Source organism: Neoarius graeffei, chromosome 13 (genome assembly GCF_027579695.1).
Source record: "Neoarius graeffei isolate fNeoGra1 chromosome 13, fNeoGra1.pri, whole genome shotgun sequence".
Classification (NCBI taxonomy): domain Eukaryota; kingdom Metazoa; phylum Chordata; class Actinopteri; order Siluriformes; family Ariidae; genus Neoarius; species Neoarius graeffei.
The window spans coordinates 14,001,063-14,014,895 of record NC_083581.1 but is presented as its reverse complement, the minus strand read 5'-3'; the positions used below and the strand labels follow the sequence as shown (position 1 = coordinate 14,014,895).

The following is a 13,833-nucleotide window of genomic DNA, read 5'->3' as shown; positions in this document are numbered from 1 at the left end:
ACCTTCTTCCACATGTTTGCTGTGTCCCCTACATGGCTTCTTATGCCTGTCTTTCAACAATGGCTTTCTTCTTGCCACTCTTCCAAAAAGGCCAGATTTGTGGAATGTACGACTTCTAGTTGTCCTGTGCACACATTCTCCCACCTGAGCTGTGGATTTCTGCAGCTCCTCCAGAGTGATCATGGGCCTCTTGGCTGCTTCTCTGACCAGTGCTCTCCTTGCTCGCTCTGTCAGTTTAGGTGGACGGCCATATCTTGGTAGGTTTGCAGTTTGCAGTTGTGCCATACGTTTTCCATTTTTGAATGATGGATTGAACAGTGCTTCTTGAGATGTTCAGAGCTTGGGATATTTTTTATAACCTAACCCTGCTTTAAACTTCTCCAGAACTTTATCCCTGACCTGTCTGGTGAGTTCTTTGGTCTTCATGAAGCTGTTTGTTCTTCAGTGTTCTCTAACAAACCACTGAGGCCTTCACAGAACAAGTGCATTTATGCTGAGAGTAAATTACACACAGTAGGACTCTATTAACTAATTAGATGACTTCTGAAGGCAATTGATTGCACTGGATTATATTTAGAGGTATCAGAGGACAGGGGGCTGAATACTAATGCACACCACATTTTTCAGATTTTTATTTGTTTAAAATTTTGAAGACCATTTATCATTTTCGTTTCACTTCACAATTATGTGCTACTCTGTGTTGGTCTATCACATAAAATCTCAATAAAAAAAAACTTAAGTTCGTGGTTGTAAGGTGGAAAAATGTGAAAAAGTTCAAGGGGTATGAATACTTTTGCAAGGCACTCTGTGTGTGTGTGTGTGTGTGTATATATATATATATATATATATATATATATATATATAAAACATATACAACAGAGCATTTTGTAAGGAGAATGTTGAGGATGGAGCTGCCAGGCAAACGAAAACGAGGAAGGCCAAAGAGGAGATACATGGATGTGGTGAGAGAGGACATGAAAGTGGCAGGTGTGGTAGAGAAGGATGCGGAAGACGGAGCAATGGAGACAAAAGATCCGCTGTGGCAAACCCTAATCGGGAGCAGCCAAAAGAAGAAGAAATGTATGTTTATTATAAACACACAAAAAACTGAGTTTAAATGAAATCCATAAAAGAGCATCCAATACAGCAGCATGCTGGTAAAAAAGTCAACTCATGATTAAAAATCCTCATGTCATTATCTCTAGCCACTTTATCCTGTTCTACAGGGTCGCAGGCAAGCTGGAGCCTATCCCAGCTGACTACGGGCGAAAGGCAGGGTACACCCTGGACAAGTCGCCAGGTCATCACAGGGCCCACACATAGACACAGACAACCATTTACACTCACATTCACATCTACGGTCAATTTAGAGTCACCAATTAACCTAACCTGCATGCCTTTGGACTGGGGGGGAAACCGGAGCACCCGGAGGAAACCCACGCGGACACGGGGAGAACATGCAAACTCCTCACAGAAAGGCCCTCGCCGGCCATGGGGCTCGAACCCGGACCTTCTTACTGTGAGGCGACAGCGCTAACCACTACACCACCGTGCAGCCCATGATTAAAAATGTGAGGAAAAAAAATTAAATGTTTTTAAAATCAACCCTTGTTAGAAATATTGAGATACTGTGACACTTCGGCAAGTATTCCATCACTTCACCATAGCTACTCACCAGCCTTTAAAAAACAGAGACTTTGTACAGTTTGCGTCCTCATAAGTGAATGATATGAATGTAGCAAAAACTCCAGTCACACACTAACAGGATACCATTCTGCCAGGCGAAGGCAAAAGGCAGTAACTGTAAAATGTGCAAACTGAGAAAAATGGACTTTTGTCTTTAAGCGCTCTGTTTTAAAGAGATTATTTACAAAGAAATTAATTATATCCCTAAGTTTAAAATCTATTTGTAAAGTTTTGACTGAAAGGTGGTCATGTTGATAGGTGGGGTCTGGGCCAAATTTGAAAGCAGTTCAATTTAACCAAAAATGCAGTTAAGCCAGTATCTCACTGGGCTGTGACAGCTTGCGACAAATTGCGAACATCATTCGCAAGAGAGTTTCAAAAGTGTCTTGAAACATTCGCGGGGCTTCTCAATTTCCTCGCATGAGTTGCAAATTGTCGCTCTTTCCTCACTGAAATTTTGAACACGTTCAAAAAATTTGTGCGGCAAAATTTCTCTCAAAATAGCCGCAAATGCGTCGCTGGTGTCGCTAAGCAGTCACGAACCCTTCTCAAGTCAGTTTCCGTGAGACAAGAAGTGCGAGTATATCTCACTGGGCTGCAACAGCCTGCGACTAGTTGGAGACACAACAATTGTGATAAAATATGCGAATATCACTTCAGTGCGATTCCAAGTGAAAATTGTCGCTAATTCGCATATTTTATCACAACTGTCTCTCCAACTAGTCGCAGGCTGTCGTAACCCAGTGAGATACTACCCTTACTGCCTTTTGCCTTGCACGGCATCATTGTGCAGTTATTCTGACGGGAATTTAAGCCAAATCTCAGTTTCAAAAATAATAATAGCACTATGCAGATACTGTAACACTCTTTCTTGGATACATGAACGTGAGTGAGCTACATACCACACGATGGACAGGTGATCTGTAGATACCCAAGTCCTGGGAACAGCAGTCACCTGTGGGGGAAGAAAAAAAAAAAAAAACCTCATCACCATACACTACAGTGGCATGATGGGATGCCTGCCGACACCTAGGCTATACTGGTGCACAACAATATAACAAAAGTAATTATTTACAGACTAAAAGAGTCAACTATTTTTTAAAGAACAAACACATGACAGAGTATTAGGAACACCATAGGAAAAACTTGGAAAAATAGTGGTTTTTTTGTTGTTTTTTTGGGACAAGGAACCCCATCACTTCACTTTGGAAGACTGGATCAACGTCATCACACCACAGACACCACAATGAGATGAGAGTTATAGGAAATGCAGTCTTTCCTCATTATTATTCTATATTGCACAAAGTGCTAAGGGAATTTTAACTACATTTCTCAGAATGCACTGCAGCCAGGAAGCATGTGATTGATGCACTTCCTGGATGCAACAGAAGATGAAGGTATAAAATCACAACCTTTTTTTTGGATTAGCTGTTTATATGTACAAGAGCAGTTTTCTATTACTTCCAGGGCATGGATTCTTCTCATCTGCACAAATCTCTGTTACTCTGAAAAAGTTGAGCAGAGTTTTATCGGAAATGCAGTCTTTTCCTATAACTCTCAGGAATGCAGTATAAAAGACTAAAGCACTAAGAGATTTTCAACTACATTTCCCAGAATACACTGCAGCCAGGAAGCACATGATTGTTGTCTCAAATATCTGAAAATTTTCCTCAGAATATTACCCCCTCTCTCAGCCCCGTTTTTTTTTTTTTGTATTATTTTGTTTGTTTTCTGCCGTAACATGCTGTCATGCAAACACACCAGGTGAAAATGGACCAAAAAAATTTTATTTCTAAATTGCTGTGATAAATTAAATAATATTAAGAGTAATCCTCTCGATAAATAATTCTAGCACTTCTTGAACATATCCTAAGGTTGAGCCCATAATTCCAGACTCCATCAAATATCAAGTATTTTCATCAAGGAGCCAACTACATCATATTTGTTTTACTGATCTAGTTTACTTATGCATTAGTTGTAAATACCAATTATTTGTATTTTACACAATACTTTATCTAAATATAAGAAATACTGTACATTCTTCTCTAAAACTAGGCTTAATCTTGTGATCAGACCATAGAACTAAGACAGCATTTACACAAAGCTCATACATGTATATATTAAAGACAAATCTTCATGAGAAATCCTCAGAGCTTTATTTTTTCATGCATGTTATTCCAACAGTACCACATGCACACACTCCTAACGCTGAGACTGTGTTAAACAGACACTTACACTGATCAGCCATGACATTATGACCACTGAGAGGTGAAGTGAGAAACATTGACTCTCTCATTACAATGGCACCTGACAAGGGGTGGGATATATTAGGCAGCAAGAGAACAGTCAGTTCTCGAAGTTGATGTGTTGGAAGCAGGAAAAATGAGCAAGCGTGAGGATCTGAGTGACTTTGACAAGGGCCAAATTGTGATGGCTAGATGACTGGGTCTCAGCATCTCCAAAATGGCACATCTTGTGGGGTGTTCCCAGTATGCAGTGGTTAGTACCTACCAAAAGTGGTCCAAGGAAGGACAACCGGTGAACCAGTGACAGGGTCATGGGTGTCAAAGGCTCATTGATTTGCATGGGGCATGAAGGCTAACCCATATGGTCCAGTCCCACAGAAGAACTACTGTAGCACAAACTGCTGAAAAAGTTAATGCTGGCACCTTTCAGTATTAGCCAGCATTAACTTTTTTAGCAGTTTGTGCTGCAGTAGCTCTTCTGTGGGATTGGACCACATGGGCTAGTTATTCACTTCACCTGTCAGTGGTTATAATGTTATGGCTAATTGGTATATAATACTCATTAGGATATCACCAAATCCTCACTTTAGCTTTAGGAAAAAAAAAAAAAAAAAACACCACCACCACCTGATTAACTTTAATCCTGTTGCTCAATTACTTTAAACTCAGATTAAAATTTCATTAGGAGATTAATTTTAATCTTTCATCTGATGTGGTTTCAGTGTCTGAAGTAGTACTGTGATATGGACTGTTCTCAGAGGAAGATTTTTAAAGCCATGGTTAAACAGTAAACCACAATTAAAATTAAAGTAAACCAAGCTCTATTCCCTGATCAGCTTTAAAGTCTATTTAATGTAATTGTTGTTTGGTGGGCCACCAACATTGTCAATAATTGTTGTGTGTTGATTACACACCATGTTATTACTTCTCCTGCTTTGAGTCAATAAGAATACATCATATTTGGCATAATGATAAAATCTTGTTTGGTTTGAGTGTCTGTATTAGATTCAGTCATTAATAAAAGCTATGTGCTGTATATACACTGTGCCCTCCACAATTATTGGCACCCCTTGTAAAGATGAGTAAAAAGGGTTAGGAGAAAAAAAAATCCACCTTTTGGTGAAGTCGCTTCATCTCACACTGACAAAATGAGAAAAATCCAACCTTTAATGGAAGAAAAAAAAAAAAATCCATCCATCCATTATCCGTAACCGCTTATCCTGTACAGGGTCGCGGGCAAGCTGGAGCCTATCTCAGCTGACTCTGGGTAAGAGGCAGGATACACCCTGGACAAGTTCCCAGGTCATCGCAAGGCTGACACATAGAGACAAACAACCATTCACACCTACAGTCAATTTAGAGCCACCAATTAGCCTAACCTGCATGTCTGGACTGTTGGGGAAACCAGAGCACCCGAAGGAAACCCACGCAGACACAGGAAGAACATGCAAACCCCACACAGAAAGGCCCCCGTCGACCACTGGGCTCAAACCAAGAACCTTCTTGCTGTAAGGCGACAGTGCTAACCACTACACCACCGTGCCACCCTGAAAAAAAAGTTATTCAGAGAAAAACAAATCCCTCATCAAAAAAAGAATTATTTTAAACAAAAACACATGTGCCACTATTATTGGTACCCCTGCATTTAATACTTTGTACAACCTCCTTTGTCAGTAAAACAGCACTGAGTCTTCTCCTAAAAAATTTTATAAGGTTGGAGATCCAGAGCAGGACATATGAGACCATCCCTCTTTACACAATCTCTCCAGATCATCCAGGGTCCTCAGCCCTCTTTTGTGCGCTCTCCTCTTCAGCTCACCCCACAGGTTTTCACTGGGGGTTCAGGTCAGGGGACTGAGATGGCCATGGCAGATGCTTGATTCTGTGCCCAGCAAACCATGTGTGTTGATTTGGACATATGCTTCAGATCATTGTCCTGCTGGAAGATCCAATGACGATCCAGTTTTAGTGTCCTGGCAGAGGCAGACAGATTTTGAATTAAAATGTCTTGGTATTTCATGGAGTCCATGATGCCATGTACCCCAACAAGCTTTCCAGGGCTGCAAACAGCCTCAAAACATCACAGAACTTCCACCATATTTTACAGTTAGGATCAGGTTCTTTTCATTATAGTCGTCCTTTTTATGCCAAACCCACCTTGAGTGTTTATGGCCAAAAAGCTCCATTTTTGTCCCATCAGAGCGTAGAACATGGTTCCAGTCAAAAGTTGTAGTAGCATTTCGCAAACTTCAAGCACTTACGTTTGTGGTTAACTGACAGAAAAGACTTCTTTCTGGCACGTTCCAAATAATCTGTTGGCATGGAGGTGGTATCTGATGGTGATTTTGGAGACTTGGAAACCCCAAGATTTTACTTTTTCTTGTAATTCACCAGTGATCCTTGGGGATTTTTTTGCCTCGCTTACCCTCATCCTCACTGTAAGTCAGGGCAAAATAAACTTGGGTCCTCCTCCAGGCAAGTTTGTAACAGTTCCAGTTGGTGTCCACATTTTTATTATTGCCCTAAAAGTAGAAATAGACTGTGGCAGCGGGGGCATGGTCAAGTGGCGGTCTGTGACTGGAGGGCGGAGTCAGGGAAGGTAAGTGGCAGAATCACTGCACCTGATGTCTGTTAATCTGGGTTTGTGTGTCTTCCCCAGTGACCATGCCCTATAAGAGAGAGAGAGAGAGAGAGAGAGAGAGAGAGAGAGAGAGAGAGAGCGCAGAGGGAGAGAGAGAGCGCAGAGGGAGAGAGAGAGCGCAGAGGGAGAGAGAGAGCGCAGAGGGAGAGAGAGAGCGCAGAGGGAGAGAGAGAGCGCAGAGGGAGGGAGCTCTCTCCCCAACCAGGCGACTTGTGTGCGCGCGTGCGTGCGTGGGCACACGTTACACTGAAAAGTGGAAAATAAAGAGCTTTTTTGGAACTCAGTTCTGGCCTGCCATACTTCTGTGCTCCACCCACCTGCTCGCATACTATAGTAGTGCCGAAACCCGGGAATTGGAGCACAGAGGAGAACAGCCCCATGGAGTCCTCCCCCTTCGCGGACCTGATCTACGCCCTCGCCACGGCCCAACAGAGCCAGCACCAGGCGCTGATCACCCTCCAAAAGGAGCAAGAGCAAAGGTTTGAGGCCCTGGTGCTGGCGCAACAGGAAGATCGTCAGGCGTTCCGGCACCTCCTTGCGTCGGCAGGGTCCACCACCGCTACGGGCCCTCCCCACTTCACCCTAACGAAGATGGGCCCGCATGACAACCCTGAGGCCTTTCTAGCGCTCTTTGAGCAAGCAGCAGAGGCCTGGGGCTGGCCGGTGGAACAGCGCACGGCGTGCCTCCTCCCCCTGCTAACAGGCGAGGCGCAGCTGGCCGCGCTACAGCTCCCCGCCGACAGCCGGCTGGTCTACGCAGACCTGCACCGGGCCGTCCTCCAGCGTGTGGGGCACACCCCTGAACAACAATGCCAGCGCTTCCGCGCTCTACGCCTAGAGGAGGTCGGCCAGCCGTTCGCGTTTGGCTAGCAACTCCGCGACGCCTGCCGGCGGTGGCTGAGGGCTGACAACTGCGACACCGAGGGAATCGTTGATCTGGTGGTACTGGAGCAGTTCATCACCCGGCTGCCTGAGGGAACCGCGGAGTGGGTCTAGTGCCATCACCCGGTGTCACTGGATCAGGCCATCAAGCTGGCGGAGGACCATTTGGCGGCTGCTCCAACAGTAAGACAGCAGTGATTGCGGCCTGCCCGAGGCCCAAGACCAAAAAGGGGGTGAGGCAGTTCCTGGGGCTGGCTGGCTACTATCGTAGGTTTATACCTAATTATTTGGATGTCACCAGCCCACTGACTGATCTCGCTAAAAAGGGGGCACCAGATCCAGTCCAGTGGACGGAGCAATGCCAGCAGGCTTTCTCTGAGGTGAAGGCTGCACTGTGTGGGGGGGCCACTGTTACACTCCCCTGACTTTTCTCTCCCCTTTATGTTGCAGACGGACACCTCGGACAGAGGGCTGTGGGCCGTTCTGTCCCAGGAGGTGGAAGGGGAGGACCGTCCTGTGCTCTACATCAGCAGGAAGCTGTCGGTGCGTGAGGGGCGCTACAGCACCATAGAGAAGGAGTGCCTGGCGATCAAGTGGGCGGTCCTCGCCCTCTGCTACTACCTCCTGGGGTGCCCCTTCACCCTCTGTTTGGACCACGTGCCCCTCCAGAGGCTCCACAGCATGAAGGATGCCAAAGCGCAGATCACCCGTTGGTATCTGGCACTCCAGCCCTTTAATTTCATGGTGATCCACAGGCTGAGGGTGCAGATGGTCATGGCGGACTTCCTCTCCCGTCGGTTGGGGGGTGGGGGAGTCGGCTGCAGGCCGAACAGCTGCCCGGCCTGAGTCAGGCGGTGGGGGTATGTGGCAGCGGGGGCGTGGTCAAGCGTCAGACTGTGACCGGAGGGCGGAGTCAGGGAAGGTAAGTGGCAGAATCACTGCACCTGATGTCTGTTAATCTGTCTTTGTGTGTCTTCCCCAGTGACCGCACCCTATATAAGGAGAGAGAGAGAGAGAGAGAGAGAGAGAGAGAGAGAGAGAGAGAGAGAGCGCTCTCCCCAATCAGGTGACTTTTTTTTTTGTGTGTGTGTGTGTGTGTGTGTGTGTGTGTGTGTGTGTGCGCGCGCACGCGCATGGCTGGGAGAATAACATTACACTGAAAAGTGGAAAATAAAGAGTTTTTTGGAACTCAGTTCTGGCCTGCCGTACTTCTGTGCTCCACCCACCCGCTCGCATACTACATGGACATTTTCAGGCAAACTGCTTTTTTTTTTTTAAATACCAATTCCCTGAATTATGAAGGTCAACACACTTCTCCCTCATTTGGTTTGTGTGTTCTCTCATCTTTCCCGTGTTGATGGATGACTAATGGAATTTGGCCTCTGTCTCATCTCATATTTGTTCTCCAGTTAATTAGGAAGTCATGGATTACATTCTTCAGTTACAATTTGTCCATTTTAATTTCTAGGGGTATCAATAATAGTGGCATGTGTTTTTTGTTGAAAATAATTATTTCTTGAAGAAGGATTTGTTTTTCTCTGAATTGAAATTTATTTCAACTAAAGGTTGTTTTTCCCCTGCCTCTCGCCCACAGTCAGCTGGAATAGGCTCCAGCTTGCCTGCGAACCTGTACAGGATAAGTGGCTACACATAATGGATGGATGGATGGATGGATGGATGGAAGGTTGTTTTTTTCCCCCTCAGTGTGAGATGAAGCTCCTTCACCAAAAGGTGGATTTTTTTTTCCCCCCCCTCACCCTTTTTACTAATGTTTACAAGTGGAGCAATGATCATGGAGGGCAGTGTATATAATAACGCTGTATTTACTCTTCCTCACCACAACGGCCATCTTGTTCAGGTCATTCGCAGGACAGGTCAAGGTGGTCAGGCCTGAGCGAACCAGATAGTCACGGTATCCCCCGCCCACAGACAACACGGTCACGTTACGCAAATCCTCTGCTCGGGTACTCCAGTGCCGCCTGACAGACGAGTAGAAATCTACAGCAGAGACAAAGACAAATAAAATGAAGATTAACAGTACATACTTTTACATCCTCTACACGTGTTGAACGTGAGGCTTTGAGAACTTTCCTACCAAGTATGAAGGGATCCAAGGAGAGGACAGGCGCCTGGTGAGGAGAGGCCTGGGTGAGGATGAGGCTAACCAGGTGAGGATTAAAGCGTGGGAGGGAGAAGAGAGCTCGCGCGATCACACCACCCATAGAGTGACCCACCAACACCACGCTGCTGGGAGGATCAGGATGGTTCTGTTACAAACAGGAAAGAAGCTTTGTTTCACAATAAATAATATAACCTTAAAGGGATCCTCCAGCAGATTTATTCTTAAACTTAAGTAAAAGTATTCGAAGATTTCAACAGTCAAACATTAATTTTCGGAGATCAAATAGCATTCTAGAAAAATACATTTTTATTAAAATACCAGATGGGCCTCCTGTGGAAGTGACGTATGCGATGACGTGGCTTAGTGGAAGCTTGGAGCAACTTGGCTGCTTATATCCTCTGCTTCCATCATGGTTTTGCTAGCAGAGTTTGAACGAATCATATAATGAGACATTTTCATCTCCCAACAAAGAACACTGGATAATCTGGTCTTCAAAGACAACTGTCTCTGTCTGGATTTCAACACTGACTAGTTTATCTGTTTGCACAGCAATATCCCTCTTTCCAGTCAATTCACATTCCTAGCACATAATTGAAACTGAAACTACCATGAAATAAAACTTCAAATGAGTGAGTTTCATGCAAAATGTTGAGTAATTCTCTTATCTGGAGTATAGCCGACTGTACCTGAAGCTCAATTGAATGCTCCGTCTCTTGATCCGTCAGTGATTGTTATTTAACGTCGGTGTTTTCTGTGTTATCCATATTTTCTTCCAGTATATGCTGAAGAGCCTACAACGCATCAGATTGCCAATTATAATTCACCAGGTGACACCGATAATATACCAGTGATGGATCCAGACCGATGCATGTGCAGAAATATACGTGCACCACTTGGCGTCAGTCACAGGCCTTTGTTTCCTTTTCCACGAGTCGACTACACGCTCAACCAGCAGACCGGGCCGAGCTGTGTTTGTAGCAGGCTGTGGCTGCCCTCTTCAGAAAGGGCTTGGCGTGCTCTTTGCCCCTGCGAAAATCCATGGAGATCTGGTAAAATTAGTGAAAATATTTGTGCAAATGTGCATCTGTCAGATTCTTGGGCTGGAGCCGCCACTGTATACTACAAAGAATCATAGTAGATGTTGCGTCTGTTAAGTCACTAGTGAATAGGAGGAGTCAAGTTGGGCAATCAATTAAAGCAATTGGATGCAATGAGTGGAGAGGACTTTCTTACTTGCCTTGTTAAAGTGTTTGGAGCTGGTAAATCCTCATAGGCTGGTTTGTATCCAATGAAATTTAGAATGTATAAAAGTTGGAGTGCGCACAAAGTCAGTATTGCCACCTTGTCAAGAGAGCTACACGGCACCGGTTTATAACCTGCCAAACGCTGCTACTGTACTGCCACTAATGTACTGTACTGCCTAATACTGTAGCATGTACAGCTACTGAAGCAAATTGTGGACAAAATAAAATAAACCAAAGACGAGTTATAACCTTCCAGTGTGCTCTTTTGATGCCCCGTTCGGTGGGAAAATCAGGAAGAACCGAACAGTTATAAACCGACGCCCACTGCACCGGAGGAAGTGCAGCAAATTAATCCCTGGGACTGATTCAAAAAGGACTCAATTATTTGCTTGTGGAATAGCCAGCCTGTCACTCCTGTGCCTGCCTGCACCATTGTCCAGCCCTGCCACTGACTACATAGCCCACTGACGAGGATAAAGAAGTTCTAAAGGCCCATTGGTGGCAACAGTTAGTTCCCCGGTCAACATAAAAGGAGTTCAAGTAAAATGGCAGACTTGGATAAATTTAAAAGTGCACGTTCAAGAGCACAAGCAGTATTCACCAAGAGGGCCAACGCACTCACCAAGCCAGGACTATTGGAGTCAACTGAAATTATTAAAGAATGGAAAAGTTTCAAAGCTGACTTCTCAAAAGTCACTGACGCGGGGTATGAGTATGTAGAAGTTCTACGGGAAACCCCTGGTGAAGAGGCTGAAGCATGCGCAAATGAGATTGAGAAAAAGACCCAGGAGTGTGAAAATCGCTTCCTGGAAGTTAAAAGGACCACTCAAGAGACTTTCTGGAATAATTATGCTGAGGAGGCATTTTTTAAACAAGCCAGAATGGCTGAGTCTGCTGTCACACAAGCCGAGGAGGAGGAAATCAGTTCTCAAGACTCGTTCAAGGACCGCAGACTGAGGAACAGAGTCCTGGACCGTGAGATTGTGGAGCTTGGACACATGCTGATGGAGTGGGAAGAGCTGATTCCGGGACCAAAGTCCTTGGACCTGCAAATGTGTTATGGTGGACTGAAAAAGCGAGTCCTGGTATTGTGTGACAAGTTGGAGGAAGACGAAGCAGAAGAGCTGAGGAGTGGAGGAAGAAAAGGAGTGGATGGAGACATTGCTGCTGATCGAATAAAGGATCCTTCCTTCCTCTCCCTTCCTGACCTGTCGGTTGACACAAAGATAAAGCCCCGTATGAATGTCGGGGTGTCAATCATAAATACTCAGCCACCCTCCCGGCAAAGCAGCCCAAGACCAGCCCAAGTAGACAGTAATTCCAAGCCCCAAATCAGCCTTCAACGAGCACGATTGCCCACATTCTCTGGTGAGATGAGGGACTATTATCGCTGGAAGTCTGAGTGGGAGGACTTGCAGGAATTGGGCAACCCAGAAGGTGTGGACTGCATTGCAAAATTCCACCTATTAAATAGTTTAGATGAGAAGGTCAAAAAGGAGCTTGTCCTAACCAGTTGTGGATCAACTAAAGATGTGTTTAAATTGCTGGATAATAAATATGGGAACAAGGCAAAGATAGTTTTGCTCATCATTAACGAGGTCCAGTCTCTGCCCTCCATCAAAGGAAACAACCCGAGGAAAACAATCGAGCTCATTCAGGCTGTGGAAAGAGCGCTGTGCAGCCTCCAGATCCTGGGCGAAGAGGATGCTGTAAAAAACCGCATTGTTGCTCAATCCCTAGAAAGCAAGCTGCCCAGTTCTCTTAAGAAGGAGTGGATAGTGTATAAAATTGACCCTGCAAATCATTTCTCTCCACTAAATCACTTTGATTCTCTCCTGGAATTCCTAAAAAAGCAGGAAGAAATTTTGGAAGAATTGGATCAGTTGGAGCAGAGTCCAGCAGAAAAAGGCCCTGGAGGTCTCAAAGGCCACTCAAACAAAACAGTCCAGAAGTCTTTCACCAAGTCTACGGCAGGTCAAAAGGATGATCAGCTAAGCTGTCCTGTCTGTGATGATAACTCCCATGCCGGCAAGCTGTTTTCTTGCAAAGTGTTCAGAGAACAAAACTTTTCAAGTAAAATGGCCCATGTGAAAAAAATGGGGTTGTGCACCAAGTGTTTACGGTCTCACCCCAAGGATGGGAAAGGATGTACGCCCAGATTTCTCTGCCCAAAGGTAGACTGTCGGAAGGAAGGGGGTTCGGACCACAACTACCTGCTGTGTTCTAAGCCACCAACTGCTAAAAGGGACGGTAGCAGTGAAGGGCAAAGTGGCACAAGAAACAGAGGGAAGGTACCCCTGGGCCTAACCACTCAACAGGAGGTGTTCCTAGCTGAGCTCACTCCGGACCTGCGGGAAAAGTACAAGAAGGCGTTCTCAAATAAGGCGTCATCAACTGCTTGCACAGAGTACAGAGATGGGGCAAAAGAACATCCAGTGGTGATGATGCTACTGGAGGTCACCACAAACTCCGGCTGTTTAATCGGCACCTTGATTGACCTTGCCTCCGACACAAATTACATCACCCATGTGGCGGCTGATCGCCTTGGACTGTGTGGTGAAAACATTAAACTTATAGTCCATGGAGTTGGGGGCATGAAGAGGACTGTCCTGACCAAACGTTACTTCCTGCGGCTGAAAGTGAAAACTTCCAAAGGAAAAGTTGCAGTGCACAAGATCCTTTGCTATGGCCTTGAGAGCATTGCAGAGGTAACTTATGCTGTATCTCCTGAGCGGCTGCAAGAGTTCTTTCCAAATGTGTCAAGGGACGAATTGGTCCGTCCCACAAAGATAGACCTATTGATCAGTCACCGAGAAGGTCGACTTGTTCCCCAGCCAATCAACATTGTGGGGGACCTAGTACTTTGGGACGGTCCATTGGGTAAGACCGTCGGAGGAACCCATCCCAACCTTATTGAGAGGGTGGACTTGACTGTGCACCGCTCTGACACCCACCTTGCTAGGAGTATGAGGTCAGCCTCAGCTGTATACATAGAGACAATCATACCCCAGC

General features: G+C 45.4%; 1 protein-coding gene across 1 annotated transcript in view; it reads right to left on the bottom strand.

The window, feature by feature from the left end:
* Window positions 1-13,833, bottom strand: part of pgap1 (post-GPI attachment to proteins inositol deacylase 1) — a 70,893-nt gene that overhangs the window by 38,776 nt on the left and 18,284 nt on the right. Inside the window, exons 4-6 of the mRNA XM_060937282.1 lie at window positions 9,551-9,722; window positions 9,293-9,453; window positions 2,589-2,641 (exon numbers count right to left, since the gene is read on the bottom strand). Of these exons, the coding sequence (XP_060793265.1) occupies window positions 2,589-2,641; window positions 9,293-9,453; window positions 9,551-9,722 (386 nt within the window). The remainder of the gene's footprint in view (window positions 1-2,588; window positions 2,642-9,292; window positions 9,454-9,550; window positions 9,723-13,833) is intronic.